Genomic DNA, 22767 nt, shown 5'->3' on the forward strand with positions numbered 1-22767 from the left:
AAAATTACAAGTCACCCTACTATTCTTTTTTAGGTCCTCCAGGGAAACGAGGTAAGCGAGGCAGAAGAGGAGAGACTGGTAAGTTTTCAGTTTTGTAAGATTCATTTCTATTTGATATCTATGTGTGTGTGTGTGGTTTTTTTTTTTTTTTTTTTTTTTTTTTTTTGTGAGGGTGCATATCCAGTAGGCCTTAATTTGTATTTTTTTACTTATGTGCTGTGGAAAGAGACTTCTGAAACTTTCCTGCTAGAAGTCTGTGTTCCTTGGCGTATACCTGGTGGCCTTTAGGACAGTTGCTGGTCTTGTATATCATTAATTGGCAAATGAGCTTCCTAATGTTTATATCTGTAGAATACTCAGTGTGAGAATAATTCTTGTTTGCTAGAAAGTAATTTTTCTTTTTTTYTTTTTTTTTTTTTTTTGGAATTAAGAAAAATATTAGTGGTTGATTATCTTGTAGCAAGTTTACTGTTAAGAGAAAGTAGCTATGAGTATGGAGCTTGAAATTTCATTTGAGACATTATGAGATGCTGAGCTCTGTTTCCTGTTGATGTTGACAAGAATCAGAACTATGGGTTTGATTCTTTTATAAGGGTCAACTTTCTAGAAGCAACGCAGGAGAAAATCAGCATTTTTAATATCCTTGCTTATCTCTTCTTTAATTTGCCAGCTAAGAGAAGCTCCTAATCAACTTGGGACTTGAAAATCTACTGTTTAGCATTTCTTATCTATGTAAATCATCATCTTATTTTGCCTTTAAAAACTAAATGCTGATTTTCCTGCATCATAAAGCTGAAGCCAAGCCTTGCCAAAGGTTTATATTAATCACCTAAATGTTTCCATTCAATGTTGGCTAGTATTTGTTGCAGAAAAATGTGCCATGGTATTAAAGGAAACTTTAAGACTGAAGATTGCCTTAGAAATGAGCCTGGTAGTTACTTTGGAGTAAGCTTGTTGATTCATTCTTAGTCTCAAATAAACACATATTAAACTATTAATAAAGGAAATTGATCTCTTTAATGTAAAAATAGACCTGCACCTTAAAATAGGATTTAAGAATGTTTACCACTATAAAAAAAATTGCCTTTGTTACTGGACGATAAAGTTAAGCTGCTAAAAACAAAAGGCTGTCAATATTAAAAGCACGCTTGATGTACAGCTGCTGCTGTTTTATACCTCCTTTGCCCTTTAGTTTATTCAGAAACTAGAGGCCTGAAAACTAATGAAAAGTCATTGATTTGGGAGCTGCAGCTGCTCAATTTAATAAGACTGAAATAGTAGTTTTGATTTGTGACCCTTTGATAATGTTTCCAAGAACTGCTATACGAAAGTCTTTTGAGTTAAATAATTGAAAAAATGTGCAAATGTGTGACATTTTAATAGGGAGCACTTTATAAATATGCCTTGACAAAGGAAGGTGATAAAAAGAAAATTTTGCAGAGTTAGGTTGCCATTGAAGCCTCCCTCAGGAGCAGAGTTGGAAGGCTGGAAGATATGGGTTCAAGTACGTCTTGATTAGATGTCAAGGATAAATGCCAAGGGTACTTTCTGCAGTTTTTCAGAAAGCTGTGATGTAATGCCCAAATTAGGTGACTAATTGAACCTGGAGGATATTTTTACATGTTCTTTGTGGAKAATATAACAAAATGAATTGTACGCCCCGTGGATAGTGTTTTTGGCCTGGCAGAAACTTTCATGGAAATAGATGGAGAAGCACCTTTTAATAAGATTGCATGATCATAGTTAAAGAATTGACTTCCTTGGTAAGGTAAGGGTATGCAGTTAAGCAGTAGCCATATTTACAAGTTGAAAGCAGTCAAAACAAAGGTACTTAAATGAGAAAATACCTACAGTGTATTGTAAGTGTTGCTTACCTATAATCCTGAAGCCTCATGCTTGGCTTCCTACAGATTTATCTCCTGTAATTACTTTGTAAACTTACGTATTCTTTTTTTTTTTTTCTCTTTCTCTCTCTCTCTCTCGCTCTCTCTTTTTTTTTTTTCCTCTCTCTCTGTCTTTGTCACTTCCTTCCCCATCCCTCACCACAGGACCTCCTGTAAGTACAATGATATGTTGTTGAGTTTTCCAGAATCAGGTGGAATCTGTTATATCCTGTTAAATGATCACTGTGATAAACTGATTGTGTATTATTATCAAGAGGGAATTTTTATATTTGTACTTAAACAGCACAAATCCTTTTAAGTTATTTTGGAGCTGAATGATTTAATTAGAATATTCCTTAAGGAGGGATGGACAAAAAAAATCTTAAAACTGCAAAGCTTTACATTTTGCACTCCAGCTAGCAGGTTGGACTGGAATTTCCATGTAAGTATTACTTCGTGATTACTTAGTGATTACTTTGTGATTACTTAGTGATTACTTCATTACTTAGTGATGGAAACTATTCATTACTTAGTGATGGAAATTTTGCTACTATGTAAAAATGTGAAAGTATGCTATTTTAGGTTCAGCTTCACTTACATTTTACTGGGCAGAGAATTTGCAGTTTCTGCAGTCCTGGGCAGAGACTCCTTAGAAATTACAGTAGGGTATGTTGTCCAATTCATTCTAGTACAGTTATCACAATAAATGCTTGTGTAAAAAAATTACTGAAAAAAAAAAACTGCTTAGGTAGTTGAATCTTGTGCTCATCATGCAGTGCGTGTGCAATTGGGATGGTTTTGTTATGGTAATAGATTTCCAAGGCAGGTCAAAAGTCTGACTTGAAGTATATGAWTAAGTGCATCTATTTCAAGTATTTGTGTTTGTCAGGCGATCTGTACCATATAGTAAAACAGTGTAATCATAAAAATAAGACATACATTATTTGAAGGCATTTCACTTTTTTTTAAATATATGCAATATTTCCACAATGTGTTCAAGACCAGATTATTCATCAATTCTATGCTACATTCACATTTGAGTAGTGAAAAAAATTTTTTTTGAATTTCTGCTGTGTGACTTACTGATGTCAGTGTAATCCGTTCAAACTGAACAGACTACTCATCCTTGGAAAGTTTTTGACTGAATACTTAGAAGTTCATAGCATCAAACTTATTTAACAAGCCCTCAGTGAAAAGTGAGCCTGAATACATAATGGTGCTGKTTTTTTGAAAGGAACCCTGTCTTCCTCTTTTTGCAGTCGTCTCATGAAATGCAAAGARAAAGAATATGTCATTGTGCCAGTGGTTTTCCCGTGGCAAGACCTGCATAGCACCCTGTTCCCTATAAGCCTTATTATGGATGTCTACTTTTTGGCTTTAGCTCTCTACTATTTTAGCATAGGTCCATTTTTAGAAAATAGTCTGGATCCTCACAGTATTAATATAACCCTAAAGTAGATCYCAAGACTGAGTAGTTTTAAGTTTTAATTTGAAGCTTTCATGTGGAATTTTCAAAGGCTCCTGAAGTACTCTAATTTTTTTCTTTTTGCATGTTTACTGAGTGTCATGTGTAGTAGGTCAGGGTCTTGAGGTTTTCATTTTTTTAAGGTATTCTCAAATTTCTTCTTTGATACCTATATTGTAGGAGTAGCCCAGCTATATATTATTTTGCCACCTGAACACCAAAACTTTGTTTTGTTAGCCACATACTGCCCTTGAATCTACATGCATAATGCTTTGGGTAACAAAAGGAATTTTAGAATTAGAGACAAATTTTTAATTAGAATGTTGATTCAACTTAAAACAATATATATACAATTTCAGTCACCAAAGCCCTTTTTATTCACTGTGCAGTAGTACCTGTTCCTTATTTGTTCATCCATAGTACTGATACGTACCAAAAATTGATGATTATGTGAATTTTAACTTGTCAACAATGTACATTGCATGTTTGTTATGTCATATGTCATGACTGTTGTTAATGTGTGTCATACCATTTCATCTCATTCCACCAGGGTCTACCAGGGCGAAATGGCTATCCGGTAACTCGTCACGTCTTTATGATAGCTTATATTATTCTAAAATTATGTTGATTATTTTGTTTGTGCTTCATTTTTTTTTTTTWWAAAAAAAGCTATTTTCCGTTTCTTAGATGTCTGCAAAATGCAAGCCTTTCCTTAAAAATTTTTACAAAAAATGAGATTCTTTGAGACATTTTTATAAAGAGTCTGAGTCACGAACATCTACAATGTGTAAATAATGCACTAATTGTTTGGCATTGTGCATAGTTTGTGTTGAGTCTCTTTGTTCTTACATACAGCATTAATCTTTTACTATAATTTAAAAAAAGTCCTTAGCAGAATAATGTAATTCAATTTTCCATATTAGAAAGCTGTTCAACTGGCATGTGGAACATCCACATTTTGATGTTATTCAGATCTTTTGACTGCCTCATTCAATGCATTTTGAGCAAAGAAAATGCTATTACAACAGTCCTAGGTAGGCTGTGTGCCTATCATAGAGCAAGTTTGTGATAATGTAGGTAATGCTTTTGTGTGTCTGTTTCACGTCCTTAAGAYTCATTGTCTGAAAACTATAATATATGAAATAATGCATCTTCAAGTGTATTCAAATGTATATGTATACATAAATATTTTTTCAAATAGGCAAGCTGATTTGACGTTATTTGAGAAAAGAAGTGTATGCCTATGTCACTTATGTATTAGAAACCAAGTTTTAGTTTCTAATACAAAAAATGTGTTAGTGAGTGCATTTCAGAGACAATACATACATAGTACACAGTCTCTATTAAAGTATGATGAATAAATCTTTAGGCCCTTCCACTCTATTTGCATATGTATTTCAGATAGATAACTGCCTAATTTTTCAATGTGCATGTAAACTATAGACGTTCACTTAGAAAGCAGATGGAGACCAATTTAAATATTTTTCTCTGTCACCTTTTGTATTTGCATTTACTGAGAAATGTTACAAATGACACAACATTCAATGCATATCTTGACTTTCAACTACTGTTAACAGTAAACTTACGAGGAGTTCATTATCAGTAGCAAGAGTTCTGCTTAGATGCACTGAAGACATTACTGGATTTTAGAACATGTGTTCCAATTCCACTTGGGTACTTAATCTGGGTGTCTAGGTGTGAGTGTGTGTATACATAGGAAAAGTAGGGAGAAGCTTCAGAAAAACCCYTTATTGCTTATCATCCAGCTGTGAGCTGTATACACAGAGGCTGTGATCTGTAAGAACAGTGAAAAAAGAAAGAAAAGGGAAAAAAGAGGTGGCAACATCCTTCAGATACTTGGGACCTGGCTTTTATGGAAATTAAATATCTGGAGTTTCTTAATCCATTTAACAACCTTAAAACACAAAATAAAGGTTGTGCTGTGCAAAGCACAAAAGCCCTCAAGATTTAATTTCTTGGACTAACGTGGAAGTTGAAGAAATGAATAGAGATATTCAAGTGATGGACTTGGRCATATTTCAAAGGCTCCTTAGGGATGGTTTAAAAACAATTTTCTTCAGAGCTTGAAGGCCTGGTCCTGGTCCGAGAGGTTTGCTGTGGGTTCTCAAAAGCTGTGTGATTAAAATGGGTGGATCTAACAGCACTATTATGTTCAAACTCGAAGCTCAGTGCCTTGCTGCATATGAGTGCAGCCAAGCATACATGCATGACATGTATGCACTTGCATATATGTGTCTTCAGTGGCATGTACCACTGGATTTGGTAAGTTCTCCCTTTCCTGACCCTGTAGACCTTCTCAATCACAGTCATGTACTCTTGCTTTGAATAGGAAATGGGTAATAGCAAGTGAGATGCACTTTAAAAGTACTTACACAGTCCTGTAGAACTCTATGAAAAGAGTGTTATTARTGTTCAAAGTTATTTCTCTAGAGTCCATTTAGCTTTTGTAGAAACCTTATTACTTTAATCTTTATTGAACTTTATGGGATATTCTGTGAGGATAATGAGGTATAACCACCACATATAGCTTTCTAGAAAACTTTCTTCTTGGTAGACCAAAATGATGCAATACAGACGCATGGAAGCTAGCAAAATTTTCTCCAAGCAAAGACSAARTTTTTATTGTCAATCTTTGTTCTGATTTTTTTAGGTACTTTAAGATGCAGTAGTAATGGTAGTAAAAGGAAATATAGTGAGAAATCTGAGTTTCCAGAAACAGCTGTTGTCAAAAGTTAAGAAAATAAGGTAGATTTACTATTGATCAATATTGCAGTTATTAAGAGGTTTTTAAATGTATGTTTAACTGGTTATTGATATGTTCAGGCACCATGAGGACTATAATAAGCACCCCTTGGTGCAGCTCATTTTCTCTCATTAAGAGCTTTGTATAGCAAATGGAGAGAATAAACTGAGAATTGTAACTTACAACTTTTTGTAATTGAAATAGGATATCACATCTTTTTACATAGAAAAAAAGCAAGACAATAGKCATTACAGGAAAAAAAAGAAAGATACTTCTTGCAGGATTTTAATTCTAACAATGTGTCACTTGAAAAATAATGCTGGAACTTGGCTAAAAAACCTCAACAACTTGGAGTTCACAGAATCACAGAATGTTTAGGTTTGGAAAGGACCTCTACTCTACTCCAACCTTCCTGCTCAAGCAGGCACACCYASAGCAYGKGGCACAGGGCGGCATCCAGGCGGRTTTTGAAGACCTCCAGAGAAGGAGACTCCACAGCCTCCCTGGGCAGCCTGTTCCACTGCTCTGTCACCCTAGAAGTTCCTCCTCACATGGAGATGGAACTGTGATATACAGAAAATGCAGTGCTCTAAGGGGAAAAAGAGAATCTTATGAGCAGGTGGTTAAATAAGCAAGTTATTCACAATTTTCTATGAGAAAGTATCAAACTTGGCATGAATAAAACATCCTGGAAATTGTTTTGTWTTTATGGTAAAGAGATTATCTTTGGATTTCAGGATAAAGTGTCAGAGTATGAAGATGCCCATATAGCATTCTTCAGAAAAGGAAAGAGGATCAGTTGATTTTTCTCTTACATTCTTACATGATGTCAGTCTGCAGTGCAGCAGATGCATTTACAAGGTTTTTGGAGACACTGTGCTCTGATTTGGTGTTTTATTTGCTCTATGTAATTTATCCTTCTTTTTACTCTTGACAGAGGTTAATGTGTTGGGAGAGATGAAGTTGCCAGTTAACCTGGAATCTTAATCTTCCTGCTTTTTCTCAAAAAGTGGAGAGAATATTCTTTCTCTTCAGAAAGATGCAGTTGATCACCTGTCCAAGTCAAAAGGTTATTGATTTGCTGATTTCTTTATTCCTAACCAACTACTCCTTGCCCATTGTTCGGAAGGGTTGCCAGTGCTCTAGTTTCATTACAAAAGCAATGACAGCTCAAGATGAGTTTAAATGAAATCTACTGGGCATTCATTAGAGTGAATATTCCAGAAACATATTTTGAGCCAGCTGGAATGTAATCCTAATACTTCGTGTCCTCCCTAGACCTTTGTACRATGCACACAAGTGCCTCATTGCTGCAAGAGAAACCTAGTGCAAGAAATGGATTTTTATATTATAATCAGACTGGCAATTGTAGGAATAAAGGTAGGGAAAATAYGACATTCAGCTCTCTCCTAATAGAGCATAGAGGAAAAACATGTTTCTACAACTGTAGAAGGGTGCTTTCAGCCTTTTGCATGGCTTTTGCATAGATGGGTCAAGTTCAGCACCAAGCAGTATCTGCAGCTATTGGAATTGATGTCTTTAGTTGCCTTTGGGGTACCATTATAATATTTTTCAAGCCAGGCTTGTGTTATATGATGCAAGCATTGAACTGTGGTCAGGCAGAGGCAGATAACTTGCTTATTAAAGTTTTGCCTTGATACAGAACCATAGATGCTGTCTGAATTGCAGTTTTAAAGCTGCAATCTCAAAATTATATTCTTGGATAGTTAATATTCAGGCAAGTAAGTGATAAAGCCTACTTTGGAAAAAAAGTGGATTACACCATTCTTCCTTGTTGCTGGCATCCCATAGTATAGGTTGAGAATCCTTTTGTTGCAAGTTGTGCTGGTATGTGTATTAAGAGAAAGCTTTAACACCTTCAAACTCTTCCTAACAATTATAACCCAGTGATTTGGGAATTTTCAGGAGCAGCAACGTTTACAGTGTTCCCAAATATATTCTTTGATTTAAGCAGGCATAAAAGCTTGCAGTGAGAATCAGGAAGACTGTAAAAATCTGGTAGTAGTAAAATAAATAAAATGCTGCATGGTAAGAATTAATAAACTTCTAAATCTTCTTATGAACTGTGGAAGAATCTTTAAATTTATGCAGCTGTGTGAGTAGTAACTGTAGCTTTGGTAATGAAGTAGGACACATTAATGTTGGTAATGTGTATATAACCTTCAAATGTGTGAATAATGCATAATATAATCAGCTTAATTTCTTCATATGCTGTTCTTGCAGTGATTTCAGATACCATATAAAAATTGACTTAAAAAAAGTGGAGACCTCATTAGATTTCAGGTTGTTATAAATATTGTGTTATAGATAGTAATTGCAGCAACACATCCAAGCATGTTTATTAAACGCTTGTTATGTTTGCTGTTATGAATGAACTATGGGATGAATCCTTTCATCCATTATATCTAGGTAATGCTGAATGCATAAATAACAGTATTGATTCCTCCAACTCCCATGAGGATGCTCAAAGTGTCCCAAGCTATTCCATACATGTGATGTGACAGTGAAGGAACAAATGCCTCACCTCCAAAAGCCAGCAGCAGTCTAAAAGCAAGAAGAAATTTCTACCCTTTTCCTCATTTGCCACTACAGGAAAAAAAAAAAGAAAAAAAAGAGTGGAAGCTTCACATGGTAACTTTATAAAAATGATTTGTGCAGCAGAAAATGCCTGCCAGCATAGTGTGTTCTCATTTAGGCTCTTTAATTTCTCTAGGTTATTTCGTTTCATTTTTCTACATGCCAGTGCAAATAAAGCTGTGAAAAATTAGTAGGATAATAAAACAAAATGATTACCTCAAYGTATTGTTACTAGTACAGACAATTGCTTCCACGTATGGTATTCCCAAGCCCTTTCTTTAACCGTTTTCATCTCAGATGCGTGGAGTGTGAACTCATGTCTTACAAAATCAACATCTCTGTGTAGCACTTTTCACAATAGCTGACTTAGGGAATTAAATGTCAGTGTGTACTGAGAACTGAGCATGCTAGAAGCTAGTATATATCAATGTAATTGAGGCTAGATTCACAGATGCTTGTTGTCTCGGAATAATATAGCACCATACACGAACAGGTAAGTGCAGTGTTGTATTTAATGGCAGAGAGATAGTACCAAATAGTTATTTTTTAGTAACCTTAAAGAATTAGCCTTTCCTCTTCTATAATCAAGTATTCATAGATGAGGCAGGGAAATAAACAAACTGCTTTATCATTTATTTGACAGAGTAGACTGATTTGATTTTGGTTTGGCAGACAGAGAAGGTGGTGTGGAGAAGACTGTGGTCAAGCAGCTGCACATAAGATCATTCATGCTCACCTTTTTTCTGGGCAACCCACTTAAAGCAAACTTCCTAGTCATTGCCTTAAAACACAAAATGCAATTCAACAGCGTAATGGAAAATAGCTTTCTTCTGATATGAAATGAACAACCCTTGAGCAAAATTTAGTGTCCAAATATTTTGGCCAACATAATGATAATTCTCGGCCTTGTTTCTCAAAACATATTTGTGACAATTTCATGCAGATAGGTGGGTAACCTATCATAGTGGGTAACCTTGTACAATTTTCTTGAACTGCCCTGTCTCTCAGAAGTTGTCTTGAGAGAATCAAAGACAAAAAAAATAAATAAAAAAATAAAAAAAAATCATTTGCAACAAATGTCTTTGACTTCTGTCACAAATGGGGAGGGAAATCCAAACCCTCCAATCCAAAGCCAAACTCGGGTAAGAGATCATAAATCATTAATCTGTTCATCATGAAGGAGAATGGCAAATGTGAGATATAATTTTCTTTTTTTTAGTGCTGGCTCTGTAATRGAGCTGAAGGTTAAGTTTAAAATTGCTACCCACACAGCTCCCAGATGTGTATGCTTATGTGTGTTCTTAATTGTAGTGTAAGTTCAAGGGGTGTAAAAATTTGCTGAAGAAAATTTTACAGAGGTGCTTGACTTAATTTCTTGTGCTCTGTGGTTTCCAAACAGCTGCTTCCCTCTGCACTTAGGGCTTAGTTCCCATTTGTTACATAGACAGTATACAGAAAGGGCTATCTGAGTAGGCAAGCATCTGAACTAGTGATCCTCACAAAGCAGAACGAGGAATTTTCTCCATACTGAGACCTAGAAGGCTGTGATCCAGTAATGGCATCTTGAGCTCACCTCATTGCCAMAATACTGCAACTGTGCAGTTATTTCAAATACTGTGATGGGCCACATACCATTTAGCATTATCCAGTAAGAACACTGAAGAGAATTAGGGCTTGCATTTATCCTGCTAGTGAGATTTTCTGTCCTGTGATTTTTCTCTTTTTCTCTGAATGTAGAAGTTTAGTTGATAGGACAAAACCTTGAGTTCCTTTTTATCAGCTTTTGGAGGTCTTTTGGCAGGATGCAGTAAATCTGCCTTTTGCTTCCTTCCTTACAAGGACAGTACTGGGGTACAGTGAGAACTGCTGTTAGTTTCCGTTATGGAGGGATGAGTTATGAGTTCTCAGCTACAGTGTGCATACCAAAATTGAGATTACTTAAAGCAGTTTTGTTTCTGAAAGCAGGCATGCTTTTCTGGAAGGAAGGATTTATAAGAGCTGTGCAAAATGTCGTTCAGAGATTTTTCCATGATTGTATAGGATACAGGTCATAAATCATTCTCTCAAGATTTATTTTTTTCTCCTTTGGCTTTGGAAAATAATTAACATTTAGTCTTACTTAMTGATTTTGAAAGCTGTATGGTATTGTAGTGGTAGTCTGACAGAAAATCAGTGAGCTAAGAGCTTTTGGTTCATTTGGTACAACTTTACAGTAGCTATTCCCAGTGTAATTGAGCAGAATTTAGCCTCTTTACCTCACAAAAGGAGCATGATGAAAAACAATCATGTGCATGAGCACTCATCAATTGAATGAAATATTAAGTTTTAAGATAAAAATCAATTTCTTGCTGTTACATGATATTCTTACCAAGACAAATGGCTGYGTGCTCATGTTTGATAAATCCAGGAAATATTTGGAAATTTATGAATGTCATGCTACTGCTGTGTAACTGTTCCTCATTTTACCAAGTCAATTGTACCTAAGGTATGGTAATGGTAGATTTGTCAATTTTTGTGCTAACTCGGACAAATAGTCCCCAAATAAGTACTGCTTGTTGTGGGTGGGTAAAGTAGAAGTGGGACCTTTTCAGAGAAAAAAAAAAAAGTGCAAATGCTGAGGAAGTGTTTTATTTATCAGTACTTGTATTTTTATGAAGCAGTAATTCTATCCCTAGACTGGAATTCATGTTTTACTTTTAAATTACTTATTTTTTTTAATTCATGGTTTTAGATGCTCATGCTATCTTCTGTCTTCTGGCAATTTGAGTGATTTTAGACTGCTGCTTGCAGTCTGCTTCAGTGAACCTTATTAACTGTGGTGCAGATTTCCATAGGTGATGGCAGAGGTTGAGAGAAGGGATTATAGAGAGCTTTTGGAAAAGCACCAAGAGTAATTYATAGCAGTTCAGTAACTTCAATCATGCACGACCTAGTGTTTACATTCCCCATCAGTGTGCAAGTATGAAATTTTGGATTTTTTTTGTTTGTTTTTCCTTTTTAAATTATTTTTAATAGGAAAACTCATTGTGAGTGAGGCTTTCTTATAGGTAGTGAGTGGTTTTCYTATAGGTAGTCTGACTGATTAGCCATTCTTCACTATATCCCTCAATAGGAAATGACCTCAACATTCCCACTTCTAGCTGCATGGATCAATTATCCTGATTTTTTTCCCATTCTCCATATGATAGAAGATCTTTCATTTTGAGTCTGTGCCTTCAAGGTATGTGAATTGTAATCTGGTATTGCCATCAYGTGGAAATTGTTTTTCCTTAGATAGGAATCGAAAGAAACCCATTTTATTCTTCATGCTGTCATCAGTTTCTGCAAGAATCTTTTTATAAACTTGAAATCCAGTTACGTCTGAAAAAGTTCTGAATTTTTTTTTGGTTTTTTTTTGAGATTTTGTGTGTGTTTTCATACAGTTTATAATTTAGAGATTATAAATTTGAATTGATTATTGAGACTGGGAAATGTAGTATTTTAAAAACCTTTTCACTAAAATGTATACCTTTGGGATACACCTATTCACGTGTGGACTTGAACTCAAGTTGCATAATTTGTCTGAAATTAGAAAAGAGGGGAGAGGAGTGTGTGAGAACTGGAGATATTTGAAAAAGTATTGCTGCTGATTCCCTAGGTCAAAATGGGTAGGTCCTTCCAGGATCCTTGCTCTAGCCTCTTCCAGATGGTTGTGAATAAACCAAGTTTCTTGGAAATAAATCAGTTTCTTGCTGATGACCATTTGACTCCAGGTTTTTCCCCTTCATTGACTGACTGCTCCATACCTCATTCTTGGGTGGATTTCTTCTTCTTTTCTTCCTTCTCCTCTGTCTTTAGTTTGATTTTCTTTCCAACAGTGTGATTTCTTAGTGCCTCAAATGTTTTAGCTGCCAATATAGTATTGCATCTATAGTCTTTCAAACTTCTGCTTCTGATACCACCTCTTTTTTTTTATTATAATGACAAGCATTATATTTAATCCTTTTCATATATGCCCTTGCATGACATAATAAAAGATAGAAAGTTCTTAAGTGTTTCTAATAATCTCTTTTTAAAATTCTGGTTATCAGTAGAAGGATTGTTCCGTCTCAGATATTGCCTCCTTTCCAGATAGTCTTAATTGTCAACTTTGAGGCATGCATTGTGTTTGAGCTTGTTCTAAAGAACACAGAGTTCACTTTTGCTCCTCTGCCTTATCTGCCACACTCTTTTGAATGGGTCAACCTATGCCAAATATCTGCTACTTTCAACCTAGTCATAAACCCCCAAGCATTACACTTCGAGTTTAAATTGTTCACTGTCTGGCAGGAAAGGCTGCTAGGACTCTCTGAGGTTAGTGGGATAATAAGGCAAGAAATGAAGCAGAATTTAGCTCCCTAGTTAAACTAATTGAACTAGTAAAAGCACAGCYTTGCCAAAAAAGATGTTTTCTGCTTGTCTGAGCACATTATGTGGTTTATAATCCTGGCCATTACAAGCCCAGTTATTTTGTTTTCATACTCACATTAATATTCTTCCTGGAAACTATTTTTCAGTAAACTTCATTGTAAGATTTTAATGAAAACTTGACTTTAAGAACTGGAAATGATCCTTCTTCAGGTTTAYGTTGTTTGCTTGCTACATTCCACTTTTGTTAAATGGGGGAATAGAACAGATGATGCATCGTTAAAACCTATATGAGGAAACACTTCAGGAGGACAGAATGAGAAATGGTTTAGTGTATCCCTGATTCAGTTTTATTTCCTGAAACTAAGTGAATTTTTACATATGTTGTATGTGTTTTTTCTTAATRTTTTATCCTTTGCAACAGTGTGCTGATTTTACATTCATTTTGGAGGTATAGGCAGCGTGGCCACGTTTTAAGGGATGATGAAGGCTATGGTATGTTTAAAGGAGCATTAGTTCATTTAGATGAGCTACGTATATACTTTTGTCTTTTAAGTCTGGTACGTAMATTGCAGCAGCATCCGAATGGGCTTGCGTGTGTGGAATTTGATATTCCCATATCTGAATGCATATGGCAGTGCATAGCTGAAGCACCTGCTTTGGATTGTAGCACAGTGTRTCTTCACACTTCTTCCTTTATTGTACACCAAGCAGAAGTGCTGCATTTGTGTAGAGAGATAGAGAAAAGAGTTTCATTTTTTTTCTGCATGCTTGTTCATAAATAAACTTGTGCCTTGAGCTTTTGTTTTAATTTCTTTTAAAACCTTTAGCTATAGTTCTCTTTGTATGGATTTGTATCCGCTCTGGTAGATAAGTTTTGCTGGAAGCCAGCAAGGAAATACCTGCATGGCAGCTCTACCTATTTCTTAATTCTTTGCAAACACACCATTCAAAATTTGTCTCTGTAGGCAGGAAGGAGCATGATGGTCAGATTCCTTGTATCCTGATGGAACAAAAATCAATTTATGTACTTGCTCTTGTTGCTTACTTTTCAAGGCTGATCTTTCCACTGGGAAGATTGGAAATTGTCATCTAAAAGTTATTTCTTGATGGTATTGTGTTACCAGAAGAACGGATTTTTTTTCCTCTTCATTCTTAATAGACCTTGATACATTCTCATAAAGGAATGTTTTGTAGAGAACCTTAAAAAAAAGAGATGAACTGATAAATAATTTTTACATATTCTGTAATACCCTCAAAACGTAGTTAATAACACAAAATTGTTTTTTACTATGATATGTGTGAGCAAATGGATTCATTTCCATGATGGTGTGGGGAAACAGAAGAGTTCCTCATAATTATTCCTGGAGARCAAAAATGTAATTTATCAAAGTTGTCATGCCGCAGCTGTTAGAACAATCTATCTCTTCCTGAACTGTGGCCAGCTAGTTTTTGAGAAGTGACATTTTTCACAGTTTATTGTTTTATCATCAACATGGCACCAACTGCATCAAATATATTCACAGAGTGACATTAACATGTATGAATTAGCCGTATGCTTTCTATTTATGGATACAGGAGTTCCAGTTTCTTCAAGAGAAACGAGAACTTCTAGGTACAGGGTAGGAGACTTCATTCTGTTCTGTACATTTCTTAATAGTATTCAAGTACTTGTCAAGTTACACTGGAATTCAGTAGCATAATGAAGTATTTTCATGGGAAAAAAAGTAGTTTTGCAGTCCTTCACAATAATGTTTTTATGAATGAAGCATATGGGAGTAAGCAATTTCAATGCAGTTKATTATTTAACAGCAGGCTGCCGCAATGTGCTGTTTTTCAACTCACTGTTCCTTGAATGATTTACCAATATAAGGCATGATGGTTTTATAATTTTCTTTTTGCCCTGTAGAAGTTTTTGAATATTATTTCAGTATTTCATGTATGAAACTTTAGTCCATAGTAGACAATGTTAGTGATAAGTAATCAATTTAAAAAAAAACAAAACAAAACAGCCTACAAGACTGTTCTTTACTGCAGGAGGGAGTTACTGTGCTGGTTTGGATCTAACAGGAATCTGCAGTAGTTTCCATTTGTGGTAATTTTTGTCATACAGCCATGACCATACAAATCTTGCTGACACTGTTGAGATCTATAGGCCGTGAAGAAAAAGACAGTGTCTCTCTGCAGATAATCCTCTTTCCAGTCCAGATCTGAAGACAGAAATGGTGCTTGATGATTTTGGGTTCACATTCATACTTGGACATTTCCTCCTATGCATTTGTGGTGTATATGGTCTTGGCCATGATGAATTAAAGGATGTCTGCCTTAGTCCTTTAGAAGAGTTTGTTCCAACTTAGTGTGCTCTGTTCTTTTATCACGTATTTTTACAAATGTATTCCTGAAGGGAGAAAAGTAATACTGCTCAGATACTCTAAAAAGTATCTGCCTCACAAACTGTTAGATTTCCTGGAAAAAAAAAWTATTAAAAAAGGTATCTTGGTGATTAATTTTCAGCTGCAAGCTATGTTTTTGAAAAACTGCAACTATAATTTTTCTTATATAGAACTGTTTGTACTCCCTTATTGCTACCATATGCAGTGCTTTTAGTGTATTTTAGCCACTGTGTGAATAGCTGAGTTCTGAGCACTGTTTTCTCTCCACATTGCTTGCTTTTACATATAAGCAACCTGATTTATAATTGTGAAGGAGCTATTAGACTATTCAGGCTATATGTAGGTCTCCTGAACAGGAGTCTAGTAATCTAGAGTAATGATTCTCCAAGGAAGAGTTTTGGAGTTCTGCTRCGTTTATTCTGGAGTCTTTAAAATTATCCTTCATATTCCACTTATTCCCCATTACTGATGGTTTCTAATTTCTAATTTATCCAATTCTGTTTGTTAGAACTACTTCATGAAATTCATACCTCCAGAGCACTTTTGTTTATTGAAATTAAAGAAGAAACTACTCACACAGATATTAACAAGTATGAAAAAAACGCCATTATTTGTTGTGACAAGAACAGCAGAATATGCATAAAATACTTGCCAGTTATGCTTGGCAGCTTAYTATTAGCATAGGCTTATTGTTTTACATGGGCCAGTTTGGTTACACTGAAGGCACTACATTTGTCAGATGTCTGGAAATAAAAATTGGAATAACATTAAGATTCATGATCTTTGTACTCATGAATTGGAATCTCAGTTTTTAGAGCCTCATATTGTATTGTTTGGCTTTTTTGAGTGTTGGAGATGTAGTCTGAGTATGGCGCTTTGATTTCTGTTAGAGCTGTTCCTGGCCTTGTTTCTGAGTCTCTTTTATGCTTCCAGGTGAATGTTTTGTCCCCTGTTGGTTTGACAAAGACAATAGTAAAGGAATTTCTGATGGACACATTGATGGGAGTCTCATGACCAAATGAGAGATGACTGGAAGAACAGGACTAGGTTGTTAAGGACCTAAGAATGTATTTCTTCATTTTTTGTTCTATTGAAATAAAAAGTGTGTGTGCCTTATTGGGAGCACATAATTCAAATCTTGAATGTTTAGCTTTGTTGTCAGTGTTTGGGGTAGGTACAGGAGGAGCCAGATGCCATTTTGAAACTTGAATGAGTTGGAGGGTCACTTAGTTAAAATGGGACCTGTAAGTAAGTGGTAACACAACTGGGAAGCATTAAAAGTGCTGCTGTTCTGTTTTTCTTAATGTTTATTTATTTTTTAAATCTCCATTTAAAACTCTAAATAATTCCTAAATGCTTCTAAATAATGCCTTGAAATATATTTATACATACTTTACTGTCAGTCCAACTGACCTTTATGTCTCAATAGCTAATACATAGTGCTTTAGAGAAGAATTTGAGAAATTTTGTAATGAACTTCCATTGGATGGTACTGCAGTACTTTCATTCATCCTGGTCAGTGCTTTTCTTTTTGGAGTAGAGGGGTATTTTTTTTTCAGGCTTATTTCAAAATAGTTTTAGACTTGCATAGAAAACGCATGTATTGCTCCCTTGTTCATCCTTTTCACGGTGAGATTTCCTCCATCCMAAATAATCTGGACTGTTTGGGTTTGTCAGTGATGTCCTGACTTGGCTAGAGAGACTTGGTGAAGGTTGATTTAAAACATTCCCTTTCTCCAAGACCTGGAGCAAGTGACTCTTTCTCTTAGCTGTTCACTTTCACTATGCTTAACTTCTCTTAAAGTCATTGGAAAAGAACTAATAATATTTCATCAGTAGGTGAAATTCAGCTAGTTGAGGAACTCATCTTACTGCCCAAATAAACGAGGAAAAAAATCTCACTAAAGAGAAATCTACTTAGACTTSCTAAGAAATGACATTACAATACATAATTAAAGTCAGCCTTACTAAACTAAATGGGGGTGGGGGGTGTTTGGAAAGACAAGTGGATATCTATCTTTTGAAATGTTATCATGATGAGGGAATATGACTATATATATACATTTTTTAACTTCTATCAATCTTGATTAACGTAGGTGATGGAAAAGGAAACATGTCATTTTACACCTTTGATTTGCAAAGCTACTATTGCGTTCTATTGTTTTTTTGTTTGTTTTGCATACGTATTTTGAAGTTGCTCTGACAGTAACTGTCATGAAGCATGCACACCTGCTGTAAAGCTAAATTCCTACTTTGAGGTTTTGATACGTCCTATTATGTACGTGTTTGCGCAGGAGTTTTCAAACAGTTGAATGTAATAGTTTAGCAGTCTAGCTTACTGAAGATTATTTAGGAAAATAGAATAATTAGTCACATAATGTATTCAGGATAGAAGCAGAGTTCCAAAATGGTACTGTGATAATCTTTCGTGTAGTTTAAAATTGTGCTGAATATATCATCTAAAAGATTTTCAAGAATTTCCTGGAAGATACCTTAAAGTGTAGTTTTTTTGGACAGCTGAATGCTAAATCATGGTCTTACCAAAGTCTCTTATTGAAGTGTTACTTGGTTACTGGTTTTTGTTCACAGAATACTTCAGGCAGGCACAATCCTTAGGATTGAAAAAGGAAAAGGAATGAGTTTGTAATTTATACAGAAAACTAGAAGTTAAATAGTTTGCGATGTCCCTATTTTATCTCTCAGTCTTTCCATAGAAAATGTATTTAAAACAAGTATATTAATATAAATACTTCCATTAAGTATAAACATACTGAAATTATGAAGTGCTAAATGTGCCTATCCATTTTATTAAAACAACTTTTGAGATGTATAGAAAATAAGAACTACTGTTTATAAAGAAGAAATAACGTGTACCTTCTGGTTTCAGAATGCAGCCTTCTCATGAGCGTTCCTGACATTAAAAGGATCACTGACAGATTAGTAGGGAAATTAAAGGAAAAAGACAATGTAAATTTTCCTCTTTTTCCTTCCATTAGAAGACACTTTTCATCACATAATGTATTTGCATGTGTGATGTCATGTCTAAAACTTCACTTTTCACTCAGAATTTCCTGAAACAAATCTATTATAATAMAGCTGCTTAAAGTAATAGAACTAATTTTCTTTTGATAGAAACTCTCTTTTCTTACTTGTTCGCCTCCTTTTTTAATCTCAGCAAGAGATTGAATCTCAGTAAGATTTTTAAATATTTACCTATAGGACAACCCATATATAGAAAAAAACTATTTAAATGGAGAACAACTATTGTGTTCAAAGCAACTAGTGCTCAAAATTTGACTAAAATATATTTCTTGGAGATGTATTGCATTTTAAAATATTTCTGAAGAGTGAAATTTAAACAAAAACAAAGGTGAATAATATTTGCTCGCCTTTCCTCCCACATGATGTCTCTGTACATTTTAGGATTTTAATTAAGTATTTAGTGCTAAGTAAATACTTGTTTCTGCATTAGATATTTTTCCAAAAAATACACAGTTTTGCTTCTGAATGTCTTGGAGAATAGTCTAAATAATAACAGTGCATATCTACTGATAGCATACATTTTTACAATAAGATCATTCCATAAATAGACTCCATATTATGTTTTCCTGGTCATTTAAAAGAAATATATGAGCCAGATGCATTATTTCATATATTTGGTATATATATAGTATGGCTGCGATGTGCCAAATTTAAAATTCCTTCATTGCATATTGAACCTTTTGCTGAATACCTGCTACAGCCTCTTTACTGTGATATTGTTTTGTCTTATTACTCACCAAAGTCTGCTGCTTCTGTTGTTCCTTCTTTGTGCCTTCAAGAGAATATCTTTATTGTATTTAATTGCTCACATAGAGTAAATCTTCTCCTAAACATGTGCAGCCTTCCACACATCTGTCTGTTTTCCTCAGCATCAGCGTTCCTCTGATTTAACTGTTTCGTTTTGTTTGGCTTTTGATTATCCTAGGGCCCGATTGGTATGGATGGAAAGCTGGTAGGTGATCTGTTCAAAACCAGTATTATTTAGGTCTTGCAAATATTCCCTCTTTCTCTTTTGAATTGCTCATGCTAGAACGTGCATTAATGACATGTTGGCTTACTTTGCATAACTTGTTTCAACCACAATACTATGGACTTAAGAAAAAGCACCAAACAGCCTCTTCAGTCTTATGTGCCATCCAAAGAAATGGAGATGAGCTATAGACAACTGCTAAGTAACCTTCCTGCTTTAAATCAATAGTTTTCTTCGGTTTTGGTTTTTTATCTAGCAGAGTAATAATTTACCTGTTTTTTTTTTTTTAGCAGAGTAATAATTTACCTGTTTTTTTTTTTTACCTGTTTTTTTACCTGCCTTTATCCTCTCCTTTCAGTGTCACTTGCATATCAGCAACTAACATCAGGTTAAATTGCAAGAATGAGATTATTTACCAACCGTGTAAAATCTTTGATTAAAATAATCACAATAGGCTGCCAAATTGAACACCTATTTTTTCCTGCAAAATAATGTATTAAGTCAGAATAGGAAAATAGAAAGGAAAAGATTCTGTTGAAACCATGAAATATTAAGGAGATAAACCTACAGTAGTGATGCTTTTTTTTTTTTTTTTAGCAAGTGAATCATCAAGTATGTGAGCAATGATACATGCATTAAATGCGGCAATTGGGATGCAGCTAATTGATTACTGGTGTTGGGAGTGGGTTGTAAATGCTTGGAGGGGACAGCAGTCTGTTGATAAGTACAAGTTAGTAAATGAAACGGACTGAAAAAAAAAAGTGCTTTTYTTTCCTATTTCCTATCCAAAATAAGTAATATGAAATGCAGACCATCCAGAGAGTTGTCTGTGTTCATTTCAGAGTTTCATACGGGGATGGCAAATTGTTTTCTGATGCCTTCTTGCCTGTAACTTAGTTCATTCTTTTACTTTCAAACATAAACTCAGACAAAAAAAAGCACCACTGAGATTCTTAGGTTAAAAATATTAAAGACTTTTTTTAAAATCTAAAATTAAGAGAATTATTTCCAAGTAAAACCCTTAATATATGAGTAACAAGCATTAAGTATAATTTAATATTGAAGCGTATCGATTTTGGCAGTCCTGAAACCATAGGGGTTGAGACTGAGCTTCCTCAAAACAGTTACAGTACTAGATCGTATTTGACATGGATTTTCTCAAAATTTATTTTATTGAAAGCAAGAATACGTTACATAGAGCTATTTATTTCTCTTGTTCTTTTATGGTGTTGTTCTTAAACAACACACACCATGGGAGAAGATGAAATGAACTGCCACTGTCTCCCTCACTGTGAGTTGTGCCCACTGCAACACAAATGCTAACAATCCCTTACAAAGAGAAAGGTCAGCATTGTGATGACTCCTTCTGCTGGTACCTTTGTAAGCAGAACTGACCAGTTGCAGAATATACTGCTTGATGCATCCTCTCCTAAGTACCTCTTCTGATTAGCAGAACATCACTGTGAAGGGAAACTTTAACTGCAGTTGCTAGGTGGTAGCGCAAGAAGTATGTAAGGGTGTACAGAAATACTGAAGGACTAAGCCATCAAAAAACAGAAAATAATTATGTTTACTACCGGAAAGTTCCTTCAGGGTTTAAGGAGCTCATAGCCATCAGGATCAAAAAAATCTGCTGTGGGTACTTTTCAATTTGTCGTGTATTTACATTTAACTGATGGATAACTACATGTTCAGCAATCTATATACATATGAAAACTAATTCAGCTCTTATATTCCCCATGTCTCAGAGTTCTATGTCACAATGAAAAATAGTAGTCCTGTAAAAATTTGCTTTCTGGCTTTCTTGTGTCCTTATCGTAGAAATGGTAAGAGTAATTTACATGTACAGCAACAGACAGACAGACTGGAGGTGCCATTGAGATCATGAACAGAAGATAGTTTCATGGGAAGATTATTATATTCTTGATCTATAATTTGGGATATATTTCCATTGTCTTATACACAGCATGGACCTTGTGCACACACTAACCTGTACATCTAAGTTAGAGTTTGAAGTGTCAACATTCAGATCTCTTTGTTCAGACTCTTTTTTTCTATTAACATGTTTTGTTGCTTTAAGCCAACTTGCTTAAGCATTTTGTATCTACAGAATTGTATCAGAATAGTGTCTACATTTTTATGTATCTTGCAGAAGTCTTGAGTTGGTTAAAATGTATTGGTTTTAGATTTGTGAGACAAACGTATTGTGAGTTTGTTTCTAAAAGTTTGCATGTATAGGTCTCAGTCTGTTCATACAGATATTTATTTATTGTACAGATTTCCCAATACTGTATCAATAAACATTTCCCAATGATTTTAGGAGCAGACGTTAACATATAATGACTTAAAACCTGCTATGATTGGTAGATTGAAGTAAAGACCAAATGCTGGGTTATTTGAATCACTGTTTTTAATTCGATGTTGTGTATAAACTCATTGAACTGACCAATTCAGGAAGCGTTAGTTCATACTGAAACCAGGAGATTGATTTATTTATTTATTGCCCGAAAAACTGTATAGTGCAATTTTATTTAAGCAATTATTGCAAAATTTTAGCCCTAATAACAAATGTTTGGGGCTTCTCTCAATCTAAAAACTGGTTAGCCATAATAATTCTGAGGTTATATTGAAATTCCTCTGTAATGTTATTTCTGTTTCCCAAATATTTTCTGAAATGTTGCTGATGTACCATGAAACACCAGTAGTGAAGCCAGCCAAGAGTATAAATATTTTTTCTTTATAAAGAAAAACATAAATATTTTAAAATAATTATTTCTACCTTACAGGTGATTGTGAGGTTGTAGTGCATAATCACACCTATGCTGCTGTTTTGTAACCTATTTCTGCTTCATGCAAATAATTTACAACAAAAGGGGCAGAATTACGGATGGCTTTCAGTGCCTTCCCTAGGCTAGGGGCCATAGTAGCAGGAAGTCTGCTCTGGAAGGCCTTGGAACATTGTAATGTCGGGCCTGAGTGGGCCCAGGGGAGCTGTGGATAAGTCTTTCTTATCAACAGAAAAGAAGAAATGGATCAGTATGTTCCCAAGATACCTCTGGCACTAGCCAGGCTTTGGGCCTCACTGCTTTACAGGTTTAAAAGCATATTAGTTTATGCTAGTTTAAGCGTATTGGTTTATGCTAGTTTAAAACTGTACTAGTTTAAAACTGTGCTCATTGCAACAATGAGAGAAAGACTGTATAGTTTCCCCAGGAGTGTGTTCCTCTGATTCCCAGGCTTTGTTCCTTTAGTAGTCAGGAATTAGC

At 35.0% G+C, this 22767-nt stretch overlaps 1 protein-coding gene across 1 annotated transcript in view; it reads left to right on the top strand.

Annotated features, from left to right (window-relative positions):
* COL25A1 (collagen type XXV alpha 1 chain) overlaps positions 1 to 22767 on the top strand; it is a 246054-nt gene that overhangs the window by 113477 nt on the left and 109810 nt on the right. The window contains exons 3-6 of the mRNA XM_026050874.1: positions 34 to 78; positions 2049 to 2056; positions 3899 to 3925; positions 19457 to 19483. Of these exons, the coding sequence (XP_025906659.1) occupies positions 34 to 78; positions 2049 to 2056; positions 3899 to 3925; positions 19457 to 19483 (107 nt within the window). The remainder of the gene's footprint in view (positions 1 to 33; positions 79 to 2048; positions 2057 to 3898; positions 3926 to 19456; positions 19484 to 22767) is intronic.

Source organism: Nothoprocta perdicaria, unplaced genomic scaffold (assembly GCF_003342845.1).
Source record: "Nothoprocta perdicaria isolate Ctin4 unplaced genomic scaffold, notPer1 scaffold_71, whole genome shotgun sequence".
In the NCBI taxonomy this organism is placed as follows: Eukaryota; Metazoa; Chordata; class Aves; order Tinamiformes; family Tinamidae; genus Nothoprocta; species Nothoprocta perdicaria.